This window comes from Sabethes cyaneus, chromosome 1 (assembly GCF_943734655.1).
Source record: "Sabethes cyaneus chromosome 1, idSabCyanKW18_F2, whole genome shotgun sequence".
In the NCBI taxonomy this organism is placed as follows: Eukaryota; Metazoa; Arthropoda; class Insecta; order Diptera; family Culicidae; genus Sabethes; species Sabethes cyaneus.
In genome coordinates, this window is record NC_071353.1 from 85,961,014 (window position 1) to 85,975,982 (window position 14,969).

The window sequence follows — 14,969 nt, forward strand, 5'->3', positions numbered from 1 at the left end:
CGAGCACTGGGTGCCCGCGGAACTGGAGATCAGTTGCCATGGACCGAAACAGATGGAGAAATTATACTGCGCAGGCCTTGTCATAAGACGTTAGGCCAATTAAGTAAGTACATTATCTGAACATGTATGATGTTTACCACGCGCATCGCAGCGACACTGGCATTCTATATATATATATATATATATATATATATATATATATATATATATATATATATATATATATATATATATATATTGATTATACTGCTTTTAGTGACATTTCTTAAATCAAGAATTGTTTCTTGGGTAATCAAGCAAATGGAACCAAATATGACATGTGGGCATTTTTGGAGACAAGAATTTTTTCTATGGTGAATTGAAACCTCACCCTGCTTTAGAAGGGCGGGGCTCCTATACAAATGAAATACAAATTTTCTCATAACTCGAGAACTAATTAATCAAATGGAACCATATTTGGCATGTGGGTGTTTTTGGTGGCCTGAATTTTTTCTATGATGAATTAGGTCCCCCCTCATTTTAGGAGGGGGACTCCATACAAATGAAATACAAATTTCCTCATAACTCGAGAAGTAATCAAGCAAATGGGACCAAATTTGGCATGTGGGGAGTTTTGGAAGCAGGAATTATTTTTAATAATGGTTTGAGACCCCTCACCCCTGTGGTAGGGGGATAAGGACTCTCATACAAATAAAACAGAAATTTTTGCGTAACTCAAAAACTAATCGAAGTCGAGAAATTTTAAACTCTTCCATAAAACATTAATCAATAACAAGACCACCAAAAACTATCAATAGTAACATTAGATAATTCAGCGCGAGACGGCCACAGGCCGCGAGTGTTGCCGGCAACCTGCCGTCAGAAGCGCCGGCCACTGCGGGGGGCAGCCCCCATAGAGATCACATCTATCTAGGTTTATTTATTTTCCTAGATCTACTGACCTCTATTCGGTCAGTTCGGTCACCCCTGCAAAATGGTACTTTCTACGAAAAGATTTTCCGTGAAACGGTACATTCCGTGTAAGGTTTTTCGCGAAATGGTATTCAGCGAAACTCTATATTCCGCGTTATGGTCAACCGAGAATTGGTGTTCGGCAAAATGGTATTCGGCGAAATGGTTTGTAATAATGGCGAATATTTAAATGCTATCCGCTTTATTTTATGAGGCTAAGCAATGGGGGGAGTTGTTTTCTACTTTACTGTGAGGAAAATTTGTATATTAAAACACCCATAAACTCCCCAGAAACTTGCAAAACTCAAGATTGTGACAAAGGTCATCCGAGATTCACGATTTATGTACAACACAGTTTAATTTGTGGCCTTGTTTGTGGCAATACGAACCCAAGCAACCAAAAGTTCGAATATTACTTGACACGCGAACTCGAAAGTTCATAATTAGTTCAGATTAAGTTCCGTGGAACTTTCTTGTTGATTAGTAGTGTATATCAAGTATACGTGGAACTAAATGCTTTAAGAAGTGCTGTAAGTACTTCATAGATACTTCAAAGCTATTAGGATGCTACATGAAGTTCTGAAGTAACTTTAGTTGCTAACAAGTTCTGCGTGCTGCTTTTTTGTTTATATTTTTGGTGATCAAACCAGCAGAACCTAAAACCACAGAGAACAGATTAACAGGCTCGAAGGAAGTAATCGATTTTTTATGTGTAAAATCTGTCGGTAGCGCCCTCCAGAAATAGTTTGCCAAACGCATCAAAAAACATCCTTGTACCTTTATCAATATTTCTTTGTGCTGGAGTTACATAGCAGCGATGGCAGCGACATCAAGATTTAGTTTGCCACTTACTGCTCGAGGGGTGCTCTATTGAAGGATTACTCGTAGATTACATAAAAACCTTTTACACACCTTTTGTCAATTACCTAGTAGTCTGTTCTCTGTGGTGAGATACCGACAACATATGCTACACAACACAACACAATAATGAAGAGCATTGCATTCTAATTTATATTTGTAATTAGAAATGTGCGAGCATTAAATTTATTCAAGTTAAATAAAAATAATTAATCTCAAATAGTTTTAGCACAGAGAACAGACTACCAGGTAATTGACAAAAAGTGTGTAAAAGGTTTTTATGTAATCTACGAGTAATCCTTCAATAGAGCACCCCTCGAGCAGTAAGTGGCAAACTAAATCTTGATGCATCACAAGACACGACCGCATATATAGGTGACGCAGGACTACGTAAGTCTCTTTGTGTAATGATAGTAGCATGTGTTCATGCTTGTAATCATTCGATTCTTCATGTATACATGCTATATGTAACATATATACATGCTACATGCGTTGTATGTCAACATATTTATCAAAGTAGTAACATCACAGAGAACAGACGTCCAAGCGAAAGGTCCCCACTTGGATAAAACTTATGTCAAATTAGTTGGGAAACTATAGTGATGATGTCGCTAAAGGCGCATAAAATTCTACACTGAACTCACAACATCTAGCTTCTAGCGCTAGCATAACGCTTGTAGGACATATATACTAGCGCCAGAGCAGCCAAAGGTTGTCAGTGTGCAAATCAAAAGAATCATTTAGTTAGGAAACTATAGTGGTGGTGACGCTAGCATATTAGATGATTTTAATTTGAAATTTTATCCAAGAATTCCCGAAAAATTTGTTCCTGAATGGATGTCTGTTCTCAATTCTCAAAAGATTGTGCATTTGAAAACAATTTAACAAAATCAAGAACACAAACTATTGCTTTCCTGCTACCTTACTGAAATTAAAGATTGTTTTAATTATCCATGGTTTCCCACGTTGAAGGGATTTTACAAATTCAATCCTATTGTATCAACAGCATAGGCGTTTTTGACAAGCTATCGCCCGCTTGGAGGCGCTGCATAAAAAAAGTGATGAAAAGTAAAATCGCTGTCAAGCTCCATACATTTTTGAAAAAAGCTGAAATAAAATGCAATTTTTGATTAACCCTTTCAATTGTCAGGAATTTAGATAGCGAAATATTGGAAGAAATTTGTTTATCTACGTTAAGGTAAGTGAAAATATTCGAATTAATTAACTTTATGGCAGAAAAATGTTAATGTTTAATTTTGTACCGCATGAAACAAAAGTACATGAAGTCAGCTGTAAAGTTTACATATCCTGGATAGAGAATCACCAATTATTTTCAGTCTTCAGTGTTTTCCAATGTGTTTTCAAATGCTAACGGATTTATTTTCGTGATAAGCATCATCTGCGCAAAGAACCAAACATATAACCTATCAGTTCGGAAACATAAATACACTTGCGAAGCTCTAATAATCTCCCGAAACAGAAACAATATATATCAAATGAAAGGTAATGCTTTTTCTCACCTTTATTATCCATTTTCATCATTCCCACTGTTGTTAATTCAATAAAATATTACATTTAAAGTCGAGTTCCATATAGGTGCCAGCAAGCATTTTGGGAATTGCACTTTTTTTGTAGTTCCAATAATCACAACCAGGTAGCGAACGGTAGCTCTTAGTTTTGCTCGAATTCGCCTATATCTTTTCACCACCCTTCTAATGAAACGGCAAGCATGCGTATTCATACAGAGTCATATTGTAACCGAACACTACAGCTGTAGCACATTTTTCCAACACAGATTTCAAAATCGCCTAGGTTTAATTGTCTCGCAGTAAAGGATTTGCGATTTATTGGGACAACGAACTTGTGTCATTTTTTCTGGCACACTTCCCTAACACAGACATCAAATTGGACTAGGTTTAATCGCGTTCGTAAGAAATCTGTTGGCACGAGGGGGCTTGTCACTCTCTCTGGCGTACTTCCCAAGCAAGGACATCAAAATGGTCTAGGTTGAACCGCGGTGTTAAGAAATCTTGTTGAAATGAGGAAGCTTTGTCACTTGTTTTGGCTTACTTCCCAAGCACAGATATCAAATTGGTATAGGTTTAGATCATCGTATAGAATCTTCCAACCAATCACGAAGCGAGAATTCTGGTAAAACATAGGTTCCTTATTTTCAATTTTTCAATAGTTTAACATCAAGAATGCATACTTTTCTTCATTTGGGTCAATTCTTAGAAGATTTTCTGATCGATTGGTGTAAGAATATCGAAAATCGATCGGAAAACCGCTGAGCTATTAGCGCTCAAAACCTTTCATTTTTCGTGACGCTCGCATTTTTTGATTTTTTGGAATGACACCCTATCTCAAAACTTGCCGTAAGACGTAGTCCTACGTCAAAAATAATTCTCAAGCATTTAGAAGTTGACTAAATATCATTAATCAACGATTGCAACCATTTTATGTTTAAAAAGTCCGACAAGAGCTATCCGTGCAAATAAGTTATTGACACATAACTTTTTTTCATGAACATACTCAGGGCATCATTTTTTCGTCATTTAAAGCATGTATGCGGAAACTGATTGATATTTAAGCATATTTTTGGAAGTGAAATATGGTAAGGAACGAGTTAAGCAGTGTATGTGTATGTATGTAGTATGTAGTGTGTGTAGTGTATGTTCATAATTAATTTTTCTTTATTAAAAACAACAGAAAAGACAGCTTTTTCAATAATTTTCGAAGATTTTCTCAGTGATTTAATGAAGCAACGATGTGTTTCAATGTTATTTGCTTTGACAACACTGTTCTGAGTCGGACCGTGTGTACTGCTATGTTTACCTCTTTTGTTCTCCCACCATCCTTCCATGAACAGCGAGTGAGACGTCAAACTCGCAGTTTCCCATAAGAACACTAGAGAATAAAAGAGACGACGAATACCGTTTGCCGAACGGTGCGGTGAGTGTATGCCCCGATAAACAATTTAGAAAGATGGCATTTCACGCATCTATGCCGATACGCTATGCCGATTACGCATCAGATGCCGATTAGTAGGTCGCGGATAGGAACGCGAACTTACTGAATAGGGGGAAAAGGTCGAGGGATTTTTTAAGGGGACGTAAAAAAATTCAGATTTCAGGATTGCTTAAAAAAGCACCTTGCATGTGAAAATATGTTCGGTCTGATCAAAATTAAAAGTTTAGCACAACAATAGTGTCTTCCAATGGTAACAGCTTGAAGAACTATAGATAGCAAGAAGATTGGTATGCTGATATCCCCCACTTAGTCAACCCATCGCTTGTAATAAGGTGTAACGTTCTCCCGGTGGTCGCAATATTAAATCGAAAAGAAAGCAGAAAATGATCCCGAACAAAACCCTTTACTAAAAATTTGACTTAAGCGCCAAATCCTTACGGATTGCCAAATTTCGTTTTCTTAAGAGGATGCCCAGCTTGCTCGCCGGCTGTCGTTGGTTCGAAACGACCGGGTTTACTTGAAACTTTTGTTCAGGAACAATTTCGCAAACTTACCTTAACAAATTCCACACAGGACGCACCGTAAAACCTCATTTACACCACAATTTAGCAAAAATCACTGGTCTACTGCCCTGCACGTGCGTATTAGCGAAAGTTTCTCTGACACTCGCGAAGCTAGCTGGCTTTCACGGTGCGCTCCTTTGATTTAGAGCGTTTCTGGAGCCCGCGAACCGGCCGGTTGGTTCTTCTAAGCACGACACCGTTTTACTACGGTGATAATATTTGTTCACAGGTCACTTTCGTCTTCAGTAATATAGCGATGAAAATCGCTGACTTGGTGTTTCACTTACAGGCTTTGTGCTGCGACTCGCAGGTTGCAGACTTGCAATCTTCGAGATTTAAGCGATGACAATCGCTGATTCGAAATTACACTTTAAACGACTAGGTGCTGCGTCCTGATGGATGCAGGCTTTTATCTTGCTGTTCTTCGATCAGCAGTCAAAATCTTTTTCCTCGATCGGGCCCGGTCGCTCTCTTTTATAGCTGCTGAGGCGACACTTGATCTGCTTGATGCGATGTATATCAAGCTTGACGGTAAATGGTCCACAAAATTTAAAGCTTGTGAATAATCACTGAACAAACCATTACAAAGGTAAAACAATCAGTGACCCGCTTAGACTGCTTAAAACCGGTTATTTACCCTATCTTTTGTTGCCGAAAACGAATACTTTTGTTGCCAAAATCGAACCATGCTAAATTCGAAATCCAACTGTACACGAGAAAAAGTTTGTAGTTGTAGAATGTTTCGTAAAGTAATATTTTTATTGACGTAGGACTACGTCTTGCCGCAGAGTTTAAAAACCTGCACATACTGATGTCATCATTTTGGGTCATTTTGAACATGTATTCAAAAATTGATTGATGTTTAAGCATATTTTTGTTTACGTGTTGCCAAAAACGAATACATACTTTTGTTGCCAAAATCGAGGCATGCCAAAATAGAACCATGCCAAAAACGAAATCCTACTGTGTTAAGAAAACCAATGAAACATAATTCCAAAATGTAAAGAGATAAGTTCATAATCATTTCGCCTCTCCTCTCCCAGACCCAATTTTTCGCTACAATTCTTTTAACTGCAAGTTCGATAACTGCAACAACTTTGCAGTCATCAGATCCATATATGTATGACGTATAAAAATCAACGCACAAGACGGGATCCACAATGCAATAAAAAATAAAAATTTATGAATATGAAATGCTTTTTTATATAAATACAGTAGGATTTTATATTTGGCAACAAAAGCGTCTCGACTAGGTTGTCTAAATCGAGACCCTTTTTGTAATGGAAAAATTGAGCAAAAATGAGTCAAAATGGGCTATATATAAACAATTAATGATTTATCTACGATTGCAACAATTTTATACTCGAAAAGCCCGACAAGAGCGTCAGACCGACGCAAGCAAGTTTTTGACCCCCTGCGGTAAAACGTAGTTTTATCACAGAGAACAGACATCCATTCAGGAACAAATTTTTTGGGAATTCTTGGATAAAATTTCAAATTAAAATCACCTAACATGCTAGCGTCACCACCACTTTATAGTTTCCCAACTAAATGATTCTTTTGATTTGCACACTGACAACCTTTGGCTCCTCTGGCGCTAGTATATATGGACTATATGCGTTATGCTAGCGCCAGAAGCTAGCTGTTGTGATTTTAGTGTATAATTTCATGCGCCTTTAGCGACACCATCACTACCCAGGTAACCATTAAGCATTAAAATAAGCAGTAAATCAGTCATTTATTAGCATCCCTGGCGTTTTATACTGCAGGTTGTTGTTTATCAGCTTTTTGACTGCATAACTGTTGCAAATTGGCATCCAAAATTCTATTTAAACTCTTCTTGTTGGTAACTAGCTGCAAATAAGCATTGTCAGCACTATAAGAGGGCTAGCAGTAAAGTAGCCGCATATTTTGCCAAAATAGCATTTAAGTAGCATTTAAGGCAACTTAAATGTTTATTCGCTTGCTTTTAAATTGCATTGGAAATGCTTATTGGTTACCTGGGTATAGTTTCCCAACTAATTTGACATAAGTTTTATCCAAGTGGGGACCTTTCGCTTGGATGTCTGTTCTCTGTGGTTTTATCACAGAGAACAGACATCCAAGCGAAAGGTCCCTACTTGGATAAAACTTATGTCAAATTAGTTGGGAAACTATAGTGATGGTGTCGCTAAAGGCGCATGAAATTCTACACTAAAATCACAGAGAACAGACATCCAAGCGAAAGGTCCCCACTTGGATAAAACTTATGTCAAATTAGTTGGGAAACTATAGTGATGGTGTCGCTAAAGGCGCATAAAATTCTACACTAAACTCACAACAGCTAGCTTCTGGCGCTAGCATAATGCATATAGTCCATATATACTAGCGCCAGAAGAGCCACAGGTTGTCAGTGTGCAAATCAAAAAAATCATTTAGTTGGGAAACTATAGTGGTGGTGTCGCTAGCATATTAGGTGATTTTAATTTGAAATTTTATCCACGAATTCGCGAAAAATTTGTTCCTGAATGGATGTCTGTTCTCTGTGCTAAAATCACAACAGTTAACTTCTGGCGCTAGCATAACGCATATAGTCCATATATACTAGCGCCAGAGGAGCCAAAGGTTGTCAGTGTGCAAATCAAATGAATCATTTAGTTGGGAAACTATAGTGGTGGTGTCGCTAGCATATTAGGTGATTTTAATTTAAAATTTTATCCAATAATTCCCGAAAAATTTGTTCCTGAATGGATGTCTGTTCTCTGTGATGTACCTATGCCTTTGAATCAAACCTATGTTTGAATCAAACCTTTCAAAGGTACACGGGTATACCAGTGAGCGACACGCCCTGGCAGGTGTTGTGGGTTCAAATCCGGTTATAATCTCTGATTACAGCTTGGTTCGACCCATGCACCTTCCAGCATTGGACAAAAGATAGGAGTCACAACGACAACTTGTTAAGCATAGCTACCTATTACCCCCCCCCCCTTCCTTTCCACCCTTCCCCTTCATTCCCGAAAAAAATCCTTCTTCATTACTTTCCCTTACCGTCCCTTCATCAATTGTAGAATCATCGTTTCAACCTATTATTGTCAATTGCAAGGAAAATTGTCCAATCAATAAGTGCGCAATCGCTCATAAAAGTGCTATTTTAGCTTAAGGTGAAATTAGTCGTCATCGATTCTGCCAATTTCAAAAGCAGTTTTTTTGTTTGAAACAAAAATTCTGTTCATGAAAATATATTCGCTGTGTTCAGATTGGCAGGGAGAATGCAGTATTTACATTTTTATGAACAGAATCCCGCTTTTGGGCCCAAAAACTGCTTCCGGAATTGGGCTTTCCGACGAAAAGTTAATGACTGCTAGTTTCCCGTTAACGGGAAATTAGCAATCATTGACTTTTCGTCGGAGAGCCCAATTTCGGAAGCAGTTTTTCTGTTTCTGTTTCTGTTTCTGTTTGCAGCACAAGGTGGGGCAGTTAGAGCCAAGTCTGTCCAGGGCTGAGATAAGGTGGTTGTGATAATGTTAAAAGAATCCGTGCGGATTACGCTAGCTCCATAATGTATTGGTGATTATGGATTAATGGGCGGAAGAAGAGTGACAGAACTTGGCTTGATATAATTGTGTGCTTGGTCAATATAGCATAAGATGGCTTGTACTTATCTTGTTTTCTCCTTCCTTTGTTTGTTTCCTCATCTTGTTCGTAGTCAATCTTGATTAAACCTGAAGCAGGCTCCACGCCGGCCGTCCTCTCCATCGTTGTCACCAGTGTGGTCATCTGTGGCTGGTCTCTTGCCTCCCCTCACAGCAACATTATTGTTGCCGTGAGAAGAAGCGATAGAGATCAGGCAGAAAAGAAAAGAAAAGAAAAGAAAAGAAAAGAAAAGAGGAATTTTTTAGTCAACATGTTGATTGCAATTTTCAAGTTAGTAATATCACGAGAATTCTATGTCTGTCCATCACCTATGCTACTACCGACTAACTACTCGCTAGGCTGGACGCTACTCATCTCCCAAATACCCATGTCATCACAATTGACCCAGCGCTGTTCCACAACCTATGCTCATTAAAAGCCACAGCTGCCTCTTTATCTCCCATCTTTGCAGTATTGTAGCTGATGGCGTAAATTTTCGAATATTTTGTGCGGAATATTATTCAAGAGCAATATTATCGCTCAGAACTATCGAAAAACTACTTGAACTTCCGAAAAATAGAGCAGATGCGATGTAATGGGGACTGGTACTCGCTCGTATTATTCCCGGTGGCATTAATTGCATATTTGTAGCGGTAGTCAACCGATTTGTCGGTATGCTCTTCAGACCGTGGTCAATTGAAATGATTCTGTAACTAAGAAGGGATGAGGTGGATCAAAAAGAACTTCACTTGGAGATATGTATATATGCCGTGTTAGGTCTTAAGTGCAAGCTGTCACTAAAGCAAGACTTAATAAGATGTTAACGACGTTGATAATTCTGTGAGGATGGTATTGAATCGAAAAATAAATCCTCATACCACGGCCATATATTATGTACTATGACCCCATTTTAGGAAGTGGAAATGATTGAGGACAGCCCTTCGCTATCGCTTGAATCAGCCAGAGAATCGAATACCTGTTGTTACTTGAAGAAGTTTTAACTCTAAAAAGATTTAGTTAGAAATGGAATTTCAGTTGAAGTCTGCCAGCATTGGGCAATGGACAGAACAAGATATACAGTGGACCCCCGTTCGTTTGAACGATTCCTCATGCAAACTAACGGGGTTACTTTTTGATTTGAACAACTGGTAACCCGAAATATGCTGAAACCTGTGTGAACTGGCCGCCCTGCTCTTTGTTATTGTTTTGGTGGTTTGTTTTAGTTGGCAGTTGCAAGTGCGAATATTGCATTTTCCGATCGGATTTCTCTCTTAATCGTTAGGAAAACGAAATGTGAAACCGATTAAACACGCTAGGTCAGTACAAACGAATCGTGTTTATGTGCATTGTCTGCATAAACAAATAATGTCATGTTGAGAATGACATTTGAACCATTTTTAATTTGCACGTCGTGCAAACCAACGAGGTTCAAATTAAAAAGTGTTCAGATTAAAAATGGTCAAACGAACGGGGGTCCACGGTATATCGAGGCTATAAATCTTTTCGAGTGATCCACTAAGTCCGACCGCGACGACAGCCGCAAGAATGGAGAGGAGCAGGCCGCCGGTGAGTTGCCACCGTTCGACTTGATGGACTCTCCGACAGAGGCTCATCAGCATTAGGAAGGCCCTTGGGAGACAAACAGCGTCATACATGATCATTTTATGTTGTTAGTTGAATACTGTTAACGCGGTTAGTCACAAGACATGCAAATCATTCTAATAAAGGAGGGAAATAAAAAAAAAAAAAAAAATAAATAAAAAAAATTATAATTACATCCAAAACAATACAATAGAGGTGACAGTAACAGCAACGATAGCAATATTAGTAATAATAGTAAAAGCATAGGAAACTGATACAGGAAACACAGCTACTGACTATAACTTCCTGCCCATTAATAATTGTAATTTGGCAGCATAGGTATAAGAATTTCCGACTCATCATAGAACACTCAAACATATATTCATTCGTACCTATACACCCATGCACACTCATACATGCATACACATGTATACATGTACGTGTGTGTATATTTTCAGTGCTGTGCTGTCCATAATCGCATAACAGCCACAAATTCTATGGCAATCTCATAGAAAATGTCTCGATTACGCAAATAAAGACATCACATCATTTTTGAACACTCGTTCGTTCTAACTAGCGATACATTTTAATTTTCATGAGTAAGTCAAAATCTCATGAATGGTGGGTAGGATTTGGTTTCAGTTTTCTAGAGAAATTTCTGTGCATACCAGCAATTCATCTAGGGAACCGAGTAAGCCCTCCCGGTGCTTCGGCCCAAACGGATTGAATTTAAAATCAAATCCGTTCGATTTCGCTCCATTCCGCTTTACGAGACACATGCTACACATAAAGCTAAATTATGCAATACTACATACTACACATATATCCAACTTAAACTATAAACATTCTACATGCGGAGCTAAGAATTTTTAGGTCGTTTGGCCAAAGTAGTCGTCAAACCACCTACCCATGGGAGGGAATTTCGGAAGCAGTTTTTAGGCCCAAAAGCGGGGTTCTGTTTGTAAAAATGTAAATACTGCATTCTTCTTGCCAATCTGAACACAGCGAATATATTTTTATGAACAGAATTTTTGTTTCAAACAAATAACAGAAATCGATTACTGCTAATTTCACCTTAAATCGTTTCGGTCTCTTCGGCGCACTTATTGCTTGGAAGATAACGAAAAAGTGCGCCGAAGATACCGAAACGATTTAAACTAAAATAGCACTTTTACGAGCGATATCGCACTTTGGATGGTACAATTTTCCTTGCAATTGACCATATAAATGTAATAGAACCCCAGATATAAGTCGGGAAGCCACCGAAACTTCAGAATCAAAATACAATACATAGCGTATCTGTTGCATTTGTCTGATTTCTGATGTTTCTCAGACTACAACCTCAGCCGCAGAAGGTAAACTTTCTAGCACTATTTGCATCCAATCTGTTGCTACCTGCTTAATTGACTATTCTATACGCGTCAGATTGCAGAAAAAACGACGACGAAAGAAAAAAAATCCAAGCTTTACCCAAAAGCACAAAATGTAACACACGACCTGCGAGATGCGACAAGCAGCGTGACAGGCACACGAGCAAGTCTTGCGAGATCAAGCGCACGAACTGTCTCACGTACATGCCATACAAGTATCTCGTTCAACTTGTAAAGCGACGAGAAATCTTTGAACGCACCTCGCTGGTTAACGAAGGAGAAGCAAAAGAGCAAACAACAAATCGTACGTGACATACGTTGTCGCATCGCTTGCAGATAGAAATACTGTGCGCAGAGTAAAAATAATCTCGTCGCACGAAACAGAGGCGCGCGCACAGGAAGTCTGCTCTTGGGTACTTGGGAAGTTTGTCGGGTCAAATCAGTCAATTAAAAAATCAGGCAAAAAGTACAAATCCGGCTTCATATGTCGGCAAACCGGCCTTTTTGCCGGATTGACCAGCCACCGGCTTTACAAGTGAAAAACCAGTCGGGCCGGCCAAAAACCCGGCCGGGCCGGCCACTTGTCAACCCTACCTAAAAGATATCAACTGTTAAAACCAAACATCCAATATTCTGGATCTTCAAGGAAATATTTTTGTTGAATTGAAGTTAATTCCTAAAGCAAAAATGATCTAATATTTTATAGGGTTGGCAAGTCTGAAAATTACAAAAACCGGCCGGTCGGTCCTGCCTTCAAAAAATGCGGGGGGGTGGGGGGTTGTGGCAGCATATTAGTGGGTTTGCGTGGAGTAACCAGCTACTGTTTTACCTGACTCACTGCGAATATGCGTATTATTGAAATAAAACGTAACCATGCGTTTTATTCGTTTATAACGCATATTCAGTTAATATCGATATCAAACGATTTTTTATAAGTTGTGCTTTTGTTATTGCATTTAATTTGTAAAAAGTTGCATAAATAACAATTCAGTTTCACAATACAATTATTGCGTACTACTGGCACATGAAATATAATGTTTAAGTACGTTATTTTTAGTGATCAAAATTAACGATATTTTCGATACAAGGGCGATATTTTTCGAAACCTTTCGAACCAACACGATCCCGCGAATACAACGCATTTCGCAGTGAGTCAGGTAACACAAACCAGCACAGTGCACAGAGAGAAAGTGGAAGTCAGTCAGTTGTGGAGATAGCGAACGGCTGGACATCGCAGTCGCAATCGCAACCACAACGAACAATGAATGGATTATTGAAGATAGCTAGTTTTAGAGTGACAACTACTTGCTTTTGGCACTAGTGGACAATTCTACATAGAATTAACAAAAGGGCGAATGTCGCAAATGTAAACAAAACGGGTGAGTTACTTTTTGCTGGACCAGCATAGGAAAAGCAACCCTCACTCGGTTTGTTTACGCTTGCGACATTCCCCCTCTTGTTAATTCTATCTTCAATTTAATGTATATTACAGCCAGAAGCAAGGTATTGTCACTGCTAAACTGACTATCTTCAATGATCCACTGCTCAGAATTGCTAATAAATTTATCAGAAAATTTAACAAATCAGGTAAAGAGTGCAAATCCGGCTTCACATGTCGGAAAACCGGCCTTTTTGCCGGCTTTGCAAGTGAAAAACCGGTCGTGCCGGCCAAAAACCGGCCACTTGGCAACCCTAATATTTTAGTTAATTTCAAGCATCGCGGTTTGTCAAAATCAGGGCCCTACAACGTCACCTTCAATTGCATAGCGTCACTCATAAATGAAGCAAAGAAGCTTCGGTTTCTACAGAAGCAGCACCACTTCAGTTTCAAACTACCTTCAGTCAGCGTCGGGCAAAACGGGTTTCACTTCGTTATGACAATCAGTTTCAACTTTTCATTAGTACTTTTCTATCAAATATTCCGAAGAAGACCAGCAACTATGAATGCAAATGAATTGAATTTGAGTAACAATTCCTACAATGCAACGCATATTAAAGTTAACCTTGTCTATGTTGACAAATCGTGCTTGACTTTCTGCCGTCGTCAATTGAAACATCCACCAACTTCAACTGAAGCTTGCTTGAAACGTTCAGTTCAACAAACGAAGCAAGTCACTTCATGTATGAAGCGAAGGTAAGAGAAAGTCAGTTTCATTTATTTGTTTCGACGATGCCGGGCCCTGGTCAAAATATCCAAGTATATATTTATTTACGCAAATTTCAACGTGAAAAGCTGGTTAAAGCCACTTAAAATATGGTTGTTTTTGCCATACATTTTTTTTCGTGATGGTAGCAATAATTTTTACATTACTCACCTTTACCAGCACTACCAATGTGCCGATTTATGTCATATTCCCTAATTACTGGATTTCCTGGTAGTACTAACGATAGTTGAGAGACAGTTTGAGTTACAGAGTAATAAAGTTTATTAATTACTTCCATGCTCCACAAAAAATATCCACTTTCGTGATTTCTGTTTATTTTAGGGTCGACTCACATTGACTTTGACTGTCAGCCATCCATCAACGGAACGTCAAATCATTTTGCTCTTCACACGCACCCCACGCACCGTCAGTCGCCGTCAATCACCATCAGTCAACATTGCTCTTGCATATGACAAGTAATAAATATTTTACCCGCTGACGAAAAAGTCGGATGCCTAGCAGAAATTGGTCGAACAGACCAATATGGCGCCGGCTGAATTTGACATTCAGAACCGGTTCATCTTCCAAAGTAAATTGATATATACCAGGTATATGACAATGCGAGCTGTCATATACACTTTGCACTAACACATCTACACTAGTTCTGAGATTTCGAGCATTTTGTATGGAAAATTAGTTAATTTTTTAAAAAAATCGTTGGATACGCAAGATTTGTCTATTTTTTTCCTCGCAGTTTTTATGTTTATGCTTAGAACATTATTTCTAGTATGTATTTTCATGAATACAATGAAGTGCAACATTCCAAATTGCAAGCGGAAATTTTTTCATCAAAACGGTATCAAGATGTCTCAAAGAAATGTCGTTATATCGCTTTCCTACAAGTAGTAAAACAAAAAAGA

General features: G+C 38.6%; 1 protein-coding gene across 1 annotated transcript in view; it reads right to left on the reverse strand.

Moving 5' to 3' along the window:
• Nucleotides 1-14,479, reverse strand: part of LOC128734182 (SCY1-like protein 2) — a 189,279-nt gene extending 174,800 nt beyond the window's left edge. Inside the window, exon 1 of the mRNA XM_053828243.1 lies at nucleotides 14,221-14,479. Within this exon, the coding sequence (XP_053684218.1) occupies nucleotides 14,221-14,347 (127 nt within the window). The 5' untranslated portion in view covers nucleotides 14,348-14,479. The remainder of the gene's footprint in view (nucleotides 1-14,220) is intronic.
• Between the last annotated feature and the right edge of the window lie 490 nt (nucleotides 14,480-14,969).